We start from the raw sequence: 13,164 nt of genomic DNA, 5'->3' as shown, positions 1-13,164 counted from the left end.
GTACCTATGTACGTGTCCACTCGCGGTAAGTTCTGTGCAAGAGAGTAAGGGATTTCTGGGCAGCGCAGAGATTACTAGTACACTCAGGGCGGTCAAGGATCCTTCTCTAATAAGAAGCTTGATTGGAGCCAGAGCCTGAAGGAGGTAAGAGAGTGAGCCATACCTCTCCGAGAGAAGAGTGTTCCAGACAGGTGCAAAGGCCCTGGGGACAGAGCATGCTTGGCCCGTGGGCGGAGTGACAGGGGAGGGGGAGGGTGGATGGACATGAAGACCCAGGGACCAGACCATAGGGAGCTTGTTCCTGAAGGAAACATTTTGTTAAGGTATGTCATTTATTTGAAAACTTTAGTTTTGGAATTTGCAAAATAAAGGGAAGTAGAGGAGAAAGTACAGTGAACTGGTATGTACCTATCATTCCGCCTCAATAACTTTAGCCCGTGTCCCGTCTTCTGTCCTCTCTGCCACCACCGGCTCCTCAGCCCGCCCTCCCCACGATTCTGAAGCAGATCTCGGATCGTGAATCGTTTCCTCCATCGGCATCTCAGGACAGGATCTAAACGGTAAGGTTCCCGTTCCGTCTGTGATGCCCAAAGTGTCCCACCTGTGACCGGCAGAAGCCCCTGCAGTGAGCTCCGGGGCCGTGTGAGGGTGCCCCGGCGGCTGGGCACAGCCTCCTTTGCTTCAGGGATGATGTCACAGGCTCATTCTAGACACTTCCTACCTCGGACGTGGAGTCAGTCGTTTCTCCAAGGATTCCTCTCTCCCCCGTGCTGGGAAGTGGCATCACCATCCGGATAAGACCAACTCCGCATGGTGGGGGGCGAGCTGGTTGCTAGGCTCATCCTGGCTTCTGGGTTCTCAGTTTCATCTTTCGGAAGGATGGTAATTGACGTTATGGAAGGACCGCGTTGGGCGCTGTGGGTGGTGCAGGCGCGAGAGGCAGCAGGTGCACGGACGGGGAGGAGATGTGGAGACATCCCGGATGTCCTGGATAGTTCCATATGGGAGAGTTGCTGGAGTCTATCAGAGGTTGGGGTGTGAAATTGAGGCTCAGTCGAGGTAGCGCAAGTCTTGGGCTGCGGTCGCCGTGTGCTGGGGTGAAGGGGACAGGAAAGCAGCTTTCTGGAGGGAGGAGGGCAAGAAGACAAGTTAGGTTTGCCTCCCCTGTCGGGAATCTCCATCGTGGTGTTGAGTAGGCGTTGGTCCGCGAGTCTGGAGTTGAGGGAGGAGTCCGGGCTAGAGACAGGGACCCAGGTCACCCGCACACACAGGGCATCGCAAACCCTGCGGCGGGGTGAGCCTGGGAGATGCGCCCGCAGAAATCGGAGGGAGCGGGAGACCCAGGCACAGCTCGTGGCTCAAGGTCAAGGAAGGCCACCCTCTTCTCAGTGGCGGAAGCGGGGTCATGGCGGAAGTGCTGGAGTCTGCAGAGAGGCAAGCTGGTGAAGTGGGGGTAGGAGCACACGTGCATGTGGACATGGACGTGGAGCTTCTAGGCCGATAACAACTGTTTGACGCCTATGTAAACAATGGTGGGAGAGGGGAGATGTGACTGGTAGAAACAGGGGAGTATGAATCCAGTTGTGGGCACGTTGACACTAAGGGGACAATTGTATCCAAGGAGAAATGTCCTCTGGGCAGCTGGAGCTGTGAAACAGGGTGAAAGTATTGGAGTCAAGCCATCCCTACCCAGGGAGGTGCCCTGCACTGGGGCTTGGCCACCAGGTTCCAGCCCTACTTTCTGGCTCAGGCAGGCACGTAAGGAGTGTTCAGCCACACACAGGGCCCCGCGCCCATCCAGGGGGTGGTTGAGGCAGTAAGACTGAGTCCGTCCGCTGGGAGAGTGTAGGAAGGGACGGTGGATAACTGGCTTTGGGGGCGTGATCACAAGGAGCCCCGTTTTCTGTCATGTGGTTCTTGGTTCAGACACATTAGGTAAGACAGGTAGTTTACACCTGCCCCTTTTCAGAGAAGCAGAAAGTCACACTGGGAAGCTAGGGTTTGGCGGTCAGAAAAAGTCACAGGATGGCTAGTTCCATTTTTAATTCACTAAACTGGCTCTCCATAAAGCCTCTTTTTTTTTTTTATTAAGTTTATTTTATTTTGAGAGAGAAAAAGAGAGCTGGGGAGGGGCAGAGAGAAAGAGAATCCCAAGCAGGGGCCACACTGTCAGCATAGAACCTGATGTGGGGCTCAGACTCACAAACCACGAGATCATAACCTGAGCTAAAACCAAAACGTCAAATGCGTAACCAGCTGAGCCACCAGCCGCCCTTCCATAAGACCTCTTTCTTTCAGAATAATGAAGAAGTATAATTGCCCTTGAGTATTGAAAATATAAGCCAACATTTGTCTTCTCTTTAAAATAAATACATTTAAACACTTTAGACTTGGATCTGTCTCTCTCGGAAATTACCAAATAGACCCCTCTCCTGGCCTGGTTTCACGTTGGGCGAATTGAATGCATCAGGACAGGCACTCGTCAGTTTTTATTCTTTTCAGCAGAGGTGAAGACAGAGAGCCCCTCCCCTGGAGGAAGGTGAGTCCAGAGCATCTGCTTTTAGATCAGACGTCACCTGTCACCACATCGGGTAGGAACCCGTGAAAGCCTGTTTACTGAGCCATAGAACCAGGAAAGAGCTCTCAAGACTTCAGGTTGGCCCCGAACTCTGTGGGCGATTATAGCAGATCTTCCCTAATGTCTATTTACTACCCTCCCTTAAAAATTACTGTCCTGTGCAAAACAAAAAAAAACAAAAAAACAACCCAAAACACACACACACACACACACACACACATACAAAACCACAGGGCTTATGGGAACAATGGGCTCTAGGAGCACAAGACTCAGAAAAACTTAACCGCACATTAAAAATAAGACAGGAACCTAATAAAAACAGTAACAGTTTTACATGTTGAATGGTTAAGAAGCACAGTCACTGCGGTGAATGAGGCACCTCACCTTGGAAAAGCCCCACGGTGGCTTGTGATTGTGGGTGTCGGCTCGGCCACCGCTCCTGAGTTACCATGAGGGTGGAAGGAAGCTTGTCTGAAGTCAGACGTGGACGGGCGTGGCTCGTAACATGCAGCGCACAGCGGTGGCCGTAGTTATTTGAGGTGTGTGTGTGTTTGTGTGTTTGTGGGTGACCGCTTTCACCTCTTGTTTCTTGCACATGAAATTGTGTAGGATTTCAAGTCACTCCATGTTCAAAGTGAACTTCAGCAGAACTGGCCATCCCAATTTCATCACACAGATTTGAAATCTCCAAATCACTCTGATGGCAAATCCAGTGTGCTCAGTCATACGCCACCAGCAAATACAACCACATCTTCTAGTCCTGACCTTTAATTTCCTCTTGCTTTGACTGTTCAATTATTTGCGATGAGTAAGCTTTTCTTGTACATGAATTATTTAAAACTAACTTTAGCAAGGTGCCTGGGTGGCTCAATCGGTTGAGTGTCTGACTTCGGCTCAGGTCCTAATCTCATGGTTCATGAGTTGGAGCCCCACATCGGGCTCTGTGCAGACAGCTTAGAGCCTGGAGCCTGCTTCGGATTCTACAACTCTCTGTCTCTGTCTCTGCCCCTCCCCCACTTGTGCTCTGTCTCTCTGTCTCTCACAAATGAATAAACATTCAAAAAAAATAAAAAATTAAAAAATAAAGAAAATGGAATACTACTTGGCAATGAGAAAGAATGAAATCTGGCCATGTGTAGGAACATAGATGGAACTTGAGGGTGTTATACTGAGTGAAATAAGTCAGGCAGAGAAGGACAGATACCACATGTTTGCACGTATAGGAGGATTAGGAGGAACTTAACGGAGGACCATGGGGGAGAAGAAAGGGGGGAAATAGTGGGAAGAGGGAGGGAGGCAAACCATGAGAGACTCTTGAATGCCGAGAACAAACTGAGGACTGATGGGGGTGGGGGGGGAGGGAAAGGGGGGTGATGCGCATGGAGGAGGGCACTTGTGGGGATGAGCACTGGGTGTTATATGGAAACCAACTTGACAAACTATTTTTTTAAAAAATCAAAATAAAAAAAATTAACTTCAGGAGCACCTGGGTGGCTTAGTCAGTTAAGCTTCTGATTCTTGATCTCAGCTCAGGTTTTGATCTCAGAGTTGAGAGTTCAAGCCCCACATTGGGCTCTGCACTGGGTAGGAAGCCTTCTGAAAGAAATAAAATTAAATTAACTTTAGTAGGCATTGCATTTTGACCTAATTAAATCGAGTTAATGAAAATTATTATAATTTAACCACAGCTTTGGCTACTTCAAAGCCAGGCCCCCTAAGTGACATTTCTACCATTTCATGTAGAGGTATTGTTGCCTTTTTAATGTAAGTGGTTAGTTAAGTAAATGACTAATTAGTATTTGCCTGTAGGTGAGTCTTTCTGTTTTTCATAGCTCCTCGAATCCTGGTGGATAAAGAATTTCTACCACAACACACATCCCAGGGTGTGTGTTTCTTGAAATAGACGAAAGGTAAGTACTTCTTCAAGCTGGAAAGAAATTTGTTCCCGAAATTAGAGAAAAATGTGAGAATGTTTATATTATGTTTACATACTCCTACATTCCCTAACAGACATCTATCCATTTGTCCATTTGAGTTCTGTTAGTATGAAGTTTATTTTATTTTTTTAACTTTTAAAAAAATGTTTTATTTATTTCTGAGAGAGAGAGAGACAGCGTGAACAGGGGAGGGTCAGAGAGAGAGGGAGACACAGAATCCGAAACAGGCTCCAGGCTGTAAGCTAGCTGTCAGCACCGAGCCCGACGCAGGGCTCGAACCCATGAACCATGAGATCATGACCCGAGCCGAAGTCAGATGCTTAACCAACTGAGCCACCCAGGCGCCCCCTAAAATTTATTTTTAATATAAGTAGTTTGCATATAATACTTCTCAGGCTTATATTTGATTTCACAATAGTCTGCTTTAGGTAAGTCAAGAATTATTGTTCCATTTTACGCAAGAGGACCATGAACCTGGCCACATAGTATGTGATGTGTTCGAAATGGGGCCAAAACTCTGGCCTAGTTCCCATGCCAGAGTGATTTCCACCAGACAAGGGGTTTCCCCAACCAGCCTTTGATGAAATGTTTATTAGTCTGAAGTGAGGGGGAAACAAAGGAAAAATAACAGATTTTTTTTTTTTTGGTAAAGATAAGTTTATTTAATTTAAAGCGTTATTACTTATTTTGAACTTAAGTCCTTTCTACTTTTTTGGTATTCAGAGTCTTAAAGAAGAGTGATAGTAGATACTAGTTGCTGCTTATTGTTGTTTTGTTAATAATTTGATTTGGAAAAATAAACAGTGTCATCCCCTGATGCGGACCCTCTATTTTCCCCACATTTATTTGTGAATTTTACTTATTCATGAAATGTGAAAACCCGGGGATCAGTGCATCCCGGTACATGGACGTGTAAAGCACGAGAGTCAGAAAAGTTGGCACAGTTATGATAGTTACTCATTTTGATTTTTAAAAAATCTCAGCTTCTGAAAGCAGGCTTATTTAATAGTAGATAACTTGAAACTGAATAGCAACAGTGAAATACTCTGTGTGATGTCATCTGTAGAAAGTAAGAACATTTAGCTGGCGATATTTAATGGCTTACACTTATTGCAGGAGGAAGTACTGGTGCATGTGTACACATGGAAAACGTTTACGGAGCCAGCGTTTCCTAAGTCATCCTGAAGACTGCATTCACAGCTTTCCTGTGAACCTGCATCCTGCATGTGTTTCTGCGTGCTGGTTGTCTGTCTGTCTGTTACTACCTTCTAGGCGACATTGCTTATGTACAGCCTTAACCATGCTGTGTCAATTTGTAGCCCGCTCTATTCATTTGACCTCACACTATGGTGTGATCTTTGTAAACTTTTCATTTTATTTATTTTTATTTTTTTTTAAATGTATGTTTATTCCTGAGAGAGAGAGAGCACCAGCAGGGGAGGAGCAGAGAGAGAGGGAGACAGAATCTGAAGCAGGCTTCAGGCTCCAAGCTGTCAGCACATAGCCGGATGTGGGGCTTGAGCCCACGAGCCATGTGAGATCATGACCTGAGCCAAAGTCAGGCACTTAACTGACTGAGCCACAAGGGCACCCCTTTGTAAACGTTTTAATTTTTTTACTGTTTTATTTATTTCTGAGAGAGAGAGAGAGAGAAACTCAGCGTGAGCAGGGGAGTGTCAGAGAGAGGGAGACACAGAATCAGAAGCAGGCTCCAGGCTCTGAGCCAGCTGTCAGCACAGAGCCCGACACGGGGCTCAAACCCACAAACTGTGAGATCATGACCTGAGCCGAAGTCAGACGCTTAACCAACTGAGCCTCCCAGGCGCCCCTGTAAACATTTTAAGTGGGAGGCATCCGAGACCCCTGAGGAACTTGCTAAAAATGCGGATTCCTGGTCTTCCCCCAGAAGCCCTGACTTAGCCTGTGAATTGCCTTTTAGCAAGGTCCATAGGTGACTTTGGTGCTCCCTGTCTAGTGACCAGCATTTCTTAGATTGTGTAACCATTTCCCCAGTGTGGGCACTCAGGCCGTTTGCTCCTTTTATAAACGCCGTAATGACATCTTTCGCATACTTTTTTTTTTTTGCATTTAGAATTAAGTAAAATATTTTTTGCATAAAGTATGAACATTGCTCGCTGCGTGTAACGTGCTGCCCGTGCTGTGCGTGTCCCCTAGAGCAGTGCCTCTGCTGGGTTACCTACCTCGGGACCTGCTGGGGACATCCATCTTAGCGTACGTGCACCCCGAAGACCGTTCTCACGTGCTTGCTGTCCACCGAAAAGGTGAGGACCTGCTTCTTTACAGGAGCAACTGCTCGCCTGCTCCAGCTTTTCATTTCATTTCTTGTTAGAGCTCCTCTTAAGCTCACCCTTCAGCAGGTAAGCAGTGTGTTCAAGCTGCTAAACCAGTTTTTTCTCTATTTGGACATTCTGGAAAACGTGACAAATAAGTGCCTAGAAACAGCCATTTGCAATAAATACCTGCGTTAAGTAGATTCTAATCTCGTCGTATTATCTTATTTAGTCTTGAAGTATGCAGGCCACCCTCCCTTTGAACGCTCACCCATTCGATTTTGTACCCAAAATGGAGATTACGTCATATTGGACTCCAGCTGGCCCAGCTACGTGAACCCATGGAACTGGAGGGTTTCTTTCATTGTTGGTTGGCATAAAGTTCGAACGTAAATCTGTCCGTGTTGGTGTGTTATAGAAGGCCTTTTTTTTTTTAACCTGATAATATTCTTCCACCCAGTGAGTCCCTTTGAATCACTTGACACATAAACTCAATAAAGCACATAGTTGTTTTGAAGTGCTTTTGGAACACAGCGTAGCAGTATGGGTCAGCAGGCTTGAAAGATTTCTCCTTCTTTGACCCTTATGGGAGCAGTCTAAGGGAATATGTCTAAATACAGAAAAGCTTTATAAAGAAAAGACATATTTTGCACCATTGTTCAATCATAATGGCGGACTTAGAGCAGCTTTTATGTCCATCATTAAGAAAGTTTTGGAGGGGTGCCTGGGTGGCTCAGTCGGTTAAGCGTCTAACTGCAGCTTAGGTCATGATCTCCATGGTTCGTGGGTTCGAGCCCTGCGTCGGGGTCTGTGCTGACAGCTCAGAGCCTGGAGCTTGTCTTTGGATTCTGTGTCTCCCTCTCTCTCTGACCTTCCCCTGCTCACGCTGTCTCTCTCTCTCTCTCTCTCTCTCTCAGAAATAAACAAAACATTAAAAAAATATTTAAAAAAAAAAGAAAGTTTGGAATATTTGACATGTTGTGTTATTGATCAATACAAGTTTTTGCCAAGATTATATAGCATGAGAAACTACATATATTAGACTTAAAAAACAGCATACAAAATTGTTTACACCATATGGTCATACTATGTTCAAAAGACACACAAACATTGTGAAACAGGAAAAAAGAAGAAGAAAGGAAATACATTAAAATACACATTTTGGCTATGTGTAAGGTAATGGGGAGATAAAAGGGATTTTTCTTTTCTGAATTTTAAAGTTCCCTTTAGTGAGTGTGTAAAACTTTTTATATCCGCTTCTGCTGTCAAATTCCACTTACTTGTGCCCCTTTTATGAAATCTTAATTTTTTTTAAGTTTATTTATTTTGAGAGATAGTGTCTGGGAGGGGCAGGGAGGGGGGCAAGCAGGCTCCACACTCTCAGCACAGAGCGCAGTGTGGGACTTGAACTCATGAACCACGAGATCATGACTTGAGCTGAAATCAAGAGTCAGACCCCTTAACCCACTGTGTCACCCAAGTGCCCCTCAAATCTTTATTTTTTGTTAAATTAGGTCCTTTTTACTTTTTATTTTCCTGCCAGCAGGGCTGACTCAAGCCTCTTTGATTGCTGCCTCCCATCCGTGTGACAGAACCCTGTGAAATGGACCTAAAACAACCTGGGCCACCCCTCATGTCCCCTAAAATACTCCAAGCCCCTTGACTTTTTGGTTTAAAATTTAAAGCTGACCTGCAAGCCCCTCAGTGGGGCCATAGGGTCCCCTGTGATGTTTTGTTGTTTTGTTTTAGCATGGAAATTATACTTCACTCTCCAGGATCCTGCTGAGATTGAGAAATTCTGTCTTTTGTGTTTGGCTGTACAGCTTTGTGCACATGAGCATAAAACTGGGAGAAGTAGGTCTACCAGAAGTCTTACTTTCTCATGTCTTCATACTGTAATAGAGGGCACCTAGCTGAGGCAGGAAGAAGTCCCAAGGTCCTCCTGCGTCGTTGTGCTCCAGGGTTTGGCCCTCAGCAGAGCAGGTCTGGAACCCTAAGCAGAGAAGTGGGCTCCATGCCTCCCTAACTCATGAGACCCGATTTGTGATAAACAAGTGTAACAGTTAGGAGAAGAAAAATGACTGCCCAGTAAGTGTTATTTTTGTTCGTCAGAAAGGACTTTTTTTCCCAGTAGGAAAATCTATGGGGAAATTAAAATAAGCAGGTGATTGCTTAGTATGATTGCGGGAATCCCCAGAGCAAGTATGATGGCTTTCATGAGACGTCTGTCTGTCTGTTGGTCTGCGTACCCTCCCCGTCAGTGCCGGAGCCATGTCCTAGATGCCCCAAGTGTCCTTTCAGTTTTTCGATTACCTGTGTACAAAATTAACTGATACCCAAGTACTCACCATGTTTGCAGATTAAAAAAAAAAAAATTACACCCGTGTTTGCATCCCAGTTTCCAGAGTTATGTAAGGGAAGTAGTCAGAGTCTAGTAAGTATTAATCTTGTAATATAATTATAAAATAATTGTCCACCATGTTTATAAAACCATTGTAACGGGTACTTAGGGATCCCCGGCTGTGTCAGGCATCATGCTAGACCCTGAGAATGAGATGGTAAACCAGACAGATGACCCCTCTACCATCTCAGGGCCCCTAGTGTAGCAGGAGAGCTAGGACATGGAGGTGGCACAGTCACCTGTGAACAGCTATGGAGAGTGTGACGGTTGAAGCAGGAAGTGGACAATTAGCAGGGACCCTAACTGTCTGTGGCCAGGCGGGTTATGTGCTGTTTCCTCTCCTTCTACAGATAAAATCCGTGTTCGGCGCAAGAGTAACTCTAGCAGGGGTCACTGAGGGAGGAAGTTGCAAAGTGCAGACGAGAACCAGGCTTTCTTCCTGACCCCTCATGCGCCTTCCTTCAGTCCCCAGCGGCCTAGCACTGCCCGGCATTTGCCACTGCCCCACGAAGGCCGCGTCTCCACAGCCTCTGCGTTAATCGTCTTGAGTTATGTGATTAGTGATTAAAAGTACAGCTTCTCTTTGTAGAAAGTTTCACAAACAGGAATACGTAAATCTCATAATACAAAGTAGTCTGCCCTATTTCCATTTCAGAATTTCACTTGAAAAACAAAACCCAACATTTCTGGAAGGTACTCAAGTACGTGGTGCACGGATGTATTTATCACCAATCAGATGTAGCTTGTTCAGCCAGACTGCTCCTTTGCTGGTGTATCCCTGCTTGTATGTACCAGGCAGTGCTGGAGGCACTGGAGAGGTGAACAAAACCAACCAGAGAGCCTCATCCCACAGTGCTCACATGGCATCGGGAGGCAAAGGCAACAGACAGACCAATGGACTGCTGTGTACAGTGTGCTAGGCTGTGCATTCCAGGATGGTTTGCCATTTACGTACCACATACACGATGCTGTGCCACAAGGCATTGATTTGCACCATCCACGGTCTGTGTGCCAGGGGAGATGACGTTGCCCTGGGGGTCTGGACAAAGAGGGAGATGGTCTCCGGAGGCAGAGCTCTTCCTGACTGACGCTACTAACATTCTGTGTGAATAATTAGTTCTGTCTTTGGGACAGTATCTCAGTTTTTACGAAGTTGGGCTGTGTGTTTAAGTTGTGAGAAACAGTGGCATGGCAGAGTGGAAAAAGGAAGGCACTGACTTTGGAGCCAGGCGTGCCGAATCACACCCTGACAACTGCTTCTGGGGCAAGTGACTTGGCAAGTGTCCAGACTTCTCTGGAGTCACAATGATTCCTGCTTCGTAGGGTTGTGAAGACTCAGGAGATGACACATCTGACTCAGTGGATCACATCAGTAGTACCTTAGTTACTCAGGTACCAAGAGGCAGGATACCGCCGTAGCAAAAGTGCACCCTGGAGCCTAGGCTGTGGTCCCTTCATGAACACCTGCTTACACTTCACCGGCTAGGTGACCTCGAGCAAGTTTTCAACTCCGGTGAAGGATGTAATACTTGCTAGAGCACCTGGAATGGTGCCTGGCACATCATAAGGGTTTTGAAAATGTTATTCTTGCTGTGTGTTATAAAAGTGGTATTGTTCCTGCATACAAGTCAGTTCCTTCCCTTCTTCATGATGCTTTCTGCTGGCATTTCTGCCCCTGCTGTGTAGGTGGTAGTTTAAAAATGCTCCAGTGTAAACAAGACTGAAGGTATTGTGACAGCCACATTTTCACCAATAGGTGGGTTCCAGAACCATCTTTATTATATAACTGAAGTGGTTGGGTACGTTAAACATTAAATGTTGTCTGGCAGACCTAAGGTCTTAAAATTCGTACTGTAGGTTATTCAGCTAATATTGAGTTTTGAAACCAGTAGTTGGTGAAGATACTTTGGTAGGTAGAGAGGTTATTCCTCAGATTTTAGGTTTCTACAAATTCAGTGCTGACATAGTTGTGGAAAGATTGGAGCTCTAGACAAGCCAGAGAAGCCTCTTAATGTCTCCTTTGTTTCTCAGTATTTTCTCTGCCTCCATGAATGGGATTTTTAGCTTTATATTTTCTATTTGAGGTTAAAGAGTTGTTTTGTGTAAGCATAGATTTGTTATTTGAACATTCTGTTTAAAAAAATCACTTTAGACTTGGGGCGCCTGGGTGGCTCAGTCGGTTGAGTGTCCAACTTTGGTTCAGGTCATGATCTCTCAGTCCGTGGGTTCAAGTCCCATGTGGGTTCAAGCCCCATGTCAGGCTCTGTGCTGACAGCTCGCAGCCTGGAGCCTGCTTTGAATTCTGTCTCTGTCTCTCTCTGCCCCTTCTCCACTTGTGCTCTGTCTCAAAACATAAAAAAAATTTTTTTAATTCTAAAAATTTTTAAAAAGTCACCTTAGACTTTATTGTAAATTCATTTTTAATTGCTTGACTCCATCTTTCACTTGACGCTTTGTAGGGGTCTGCTGAATGAGGATGTTTTACCAGAATAAAAAAGACGAGCCGTAATGACAAAGACATAACAGAATTACAAGAACAAATTCACAAACTTCTCTTACAGGTAAAGTGAGATTTTAAAAAGCAAACACAAAATTTTCACAGTCGTGTTTTAACATTTGATCTTCGTGAAGTCACTTCACAAAGAGACACTGCAAGGAGAGAGAAATCTTTACCCTCTGCGTTCCGAGAGTGTTTGTCTTCCTGGTTTTGTTTTTTAAATTCAGTTTTATTAATCTTGTTCCTGACTTAAACGCACAGAATATTCTTATAAGATCCCATTTTAAGAGAGCAAATCGGGTCACAGCAGGCAGGTAAACCAGGAAGCTATTTCTAAAATGAGAACATCCTTCTTGTATTTTGAACACTAGCCAGATGCTCAACTTCTGGGATTTGGTTTCAGCATTTAAAAAAAAAATAATTCCAGTTGTAAAGGTGGGGGCAGAGGGAGGGCAGGTCTCAGCAGAGTGTTACAAAGCCAACATGGGAAACCTACTTCTTGAAAGCAGATGCCAAAAATGATTTCTACTGGAGATTCAACTAATCCACTGGTGAAGCGTTTGCTGATGGCGTCACAGAAAACTGTGAGCCCATAATTTCCAAACTGTCTTTTATAAAATCTCCAGGGTTCTGAAGGAAGGTCGTGGAAAAAAGCATGGCGTGGATTTAACTTGTTCTGTTCCAAACTCAGCACAAAGAACTACTAGTGTTCATTCTCCTATTTTGTTACATCTCTTCTTCCACGTGGGTTGCTAAAGACTTGTTCTAGAAGTGCCCACCTCGGCGAGAAAACTAGACTTTGCTCTTGAGAAGTACCGAACCGAGAGGACGGTCTTTTCTGTCGGCCTCAGGGCCGGAGCACGGAGCTTCACACAGCGCACTTAGGACTTCAGAAGCGTTCACCTTGACGTTCAGTGAGCTCAGCCTGACTCTCGGGTGCAGGCCGCTGGGCCTGTCTGGCTGCCTAGCACCCGGTAACGCTAACGCCCGGCTCCCTTTTCCCCTTCAGCCGGTTCACGCGAGCGCCTCCGGCGGCTACGGGAGCCGGGGCGTCAGCACCGCACATGCGCACGCGCACGCAGAGCCGGTACGTGGGCCCCGTGGCGTCTGCGCAGGCGCGCCCTCAGTCCTCTGCGGCTCAGAGCTGTGCGCGCCCTGCTGCTGCGCCTCCGCCTGTGCGACTTCCTGTTAGATGTTCTGGACCAACCTGGCCCCCTACTCGGTCACAGACCCCCCACTGACTCCGTCTTGGTTTCGTACAATGGCTGTCAAAAGAAAATACCCCCTTTGGAAGGTGATATGTGGGTTTACTGTACGCTTTCTAAAGATTACCGTATTGCGAATAGACGTATTTAAAGTCTCATTTGTACTGGCCGTGCCCTGGCTCGGGGGTGGGGGGTGGGTGGGAGTTAACGTTGTCACTGTGCCCTTTGTCATTATGTCTTCAGAGAACCAGAGGT

General features: G+C 46.0%; 1 protein-coding gene across 1 annotated transcript; it reads left to right on the top strand.

Moving 5' to 3' along the window:
• Positions 1–1,405: 1,405 nt before the first annotated feature.
• On the top strand, positions 1,406–12,896 carry PER3 (period circadian regulator 3). Its single transcript, XM_077763973.1, is given in 7 exon segments — positions 1,406–1,434; positions 4,435–4,488; positions 6,691–6,797; positions 7,039–7,195; positions 11,667–11,686; positions 11,689–11,768; positions 12,714–12,896. Coding segments are annotated over 7 exon segments (630 nt in total).
• The last annotated feature ends 268 nt before the right edge of the window (positions 12,897–13,164 follow it).

Source organism: Crocuta crocuta, unplaced genomic scaffold, assembly GCF_008692635.1.
Source record: "Crocuta crocuta isolate KB4526 unplaced genomic scaffold, BGI_CrCroc_1.0 scaffold13, whole genome shotgun sequence".
In the NCBI taxonomy this organism is placed as follows: Eukaryota; Metazoa; Chordata; class Mammalia; order Carnivora; family Hyaenidae; genus Crocuta; species Crocuta crocuta.
The sequence above is the reverse complement of the archived record's forward strand: the minus strand, read 5'-3'. Positions and strand labels throughout refer to the sequence as shown.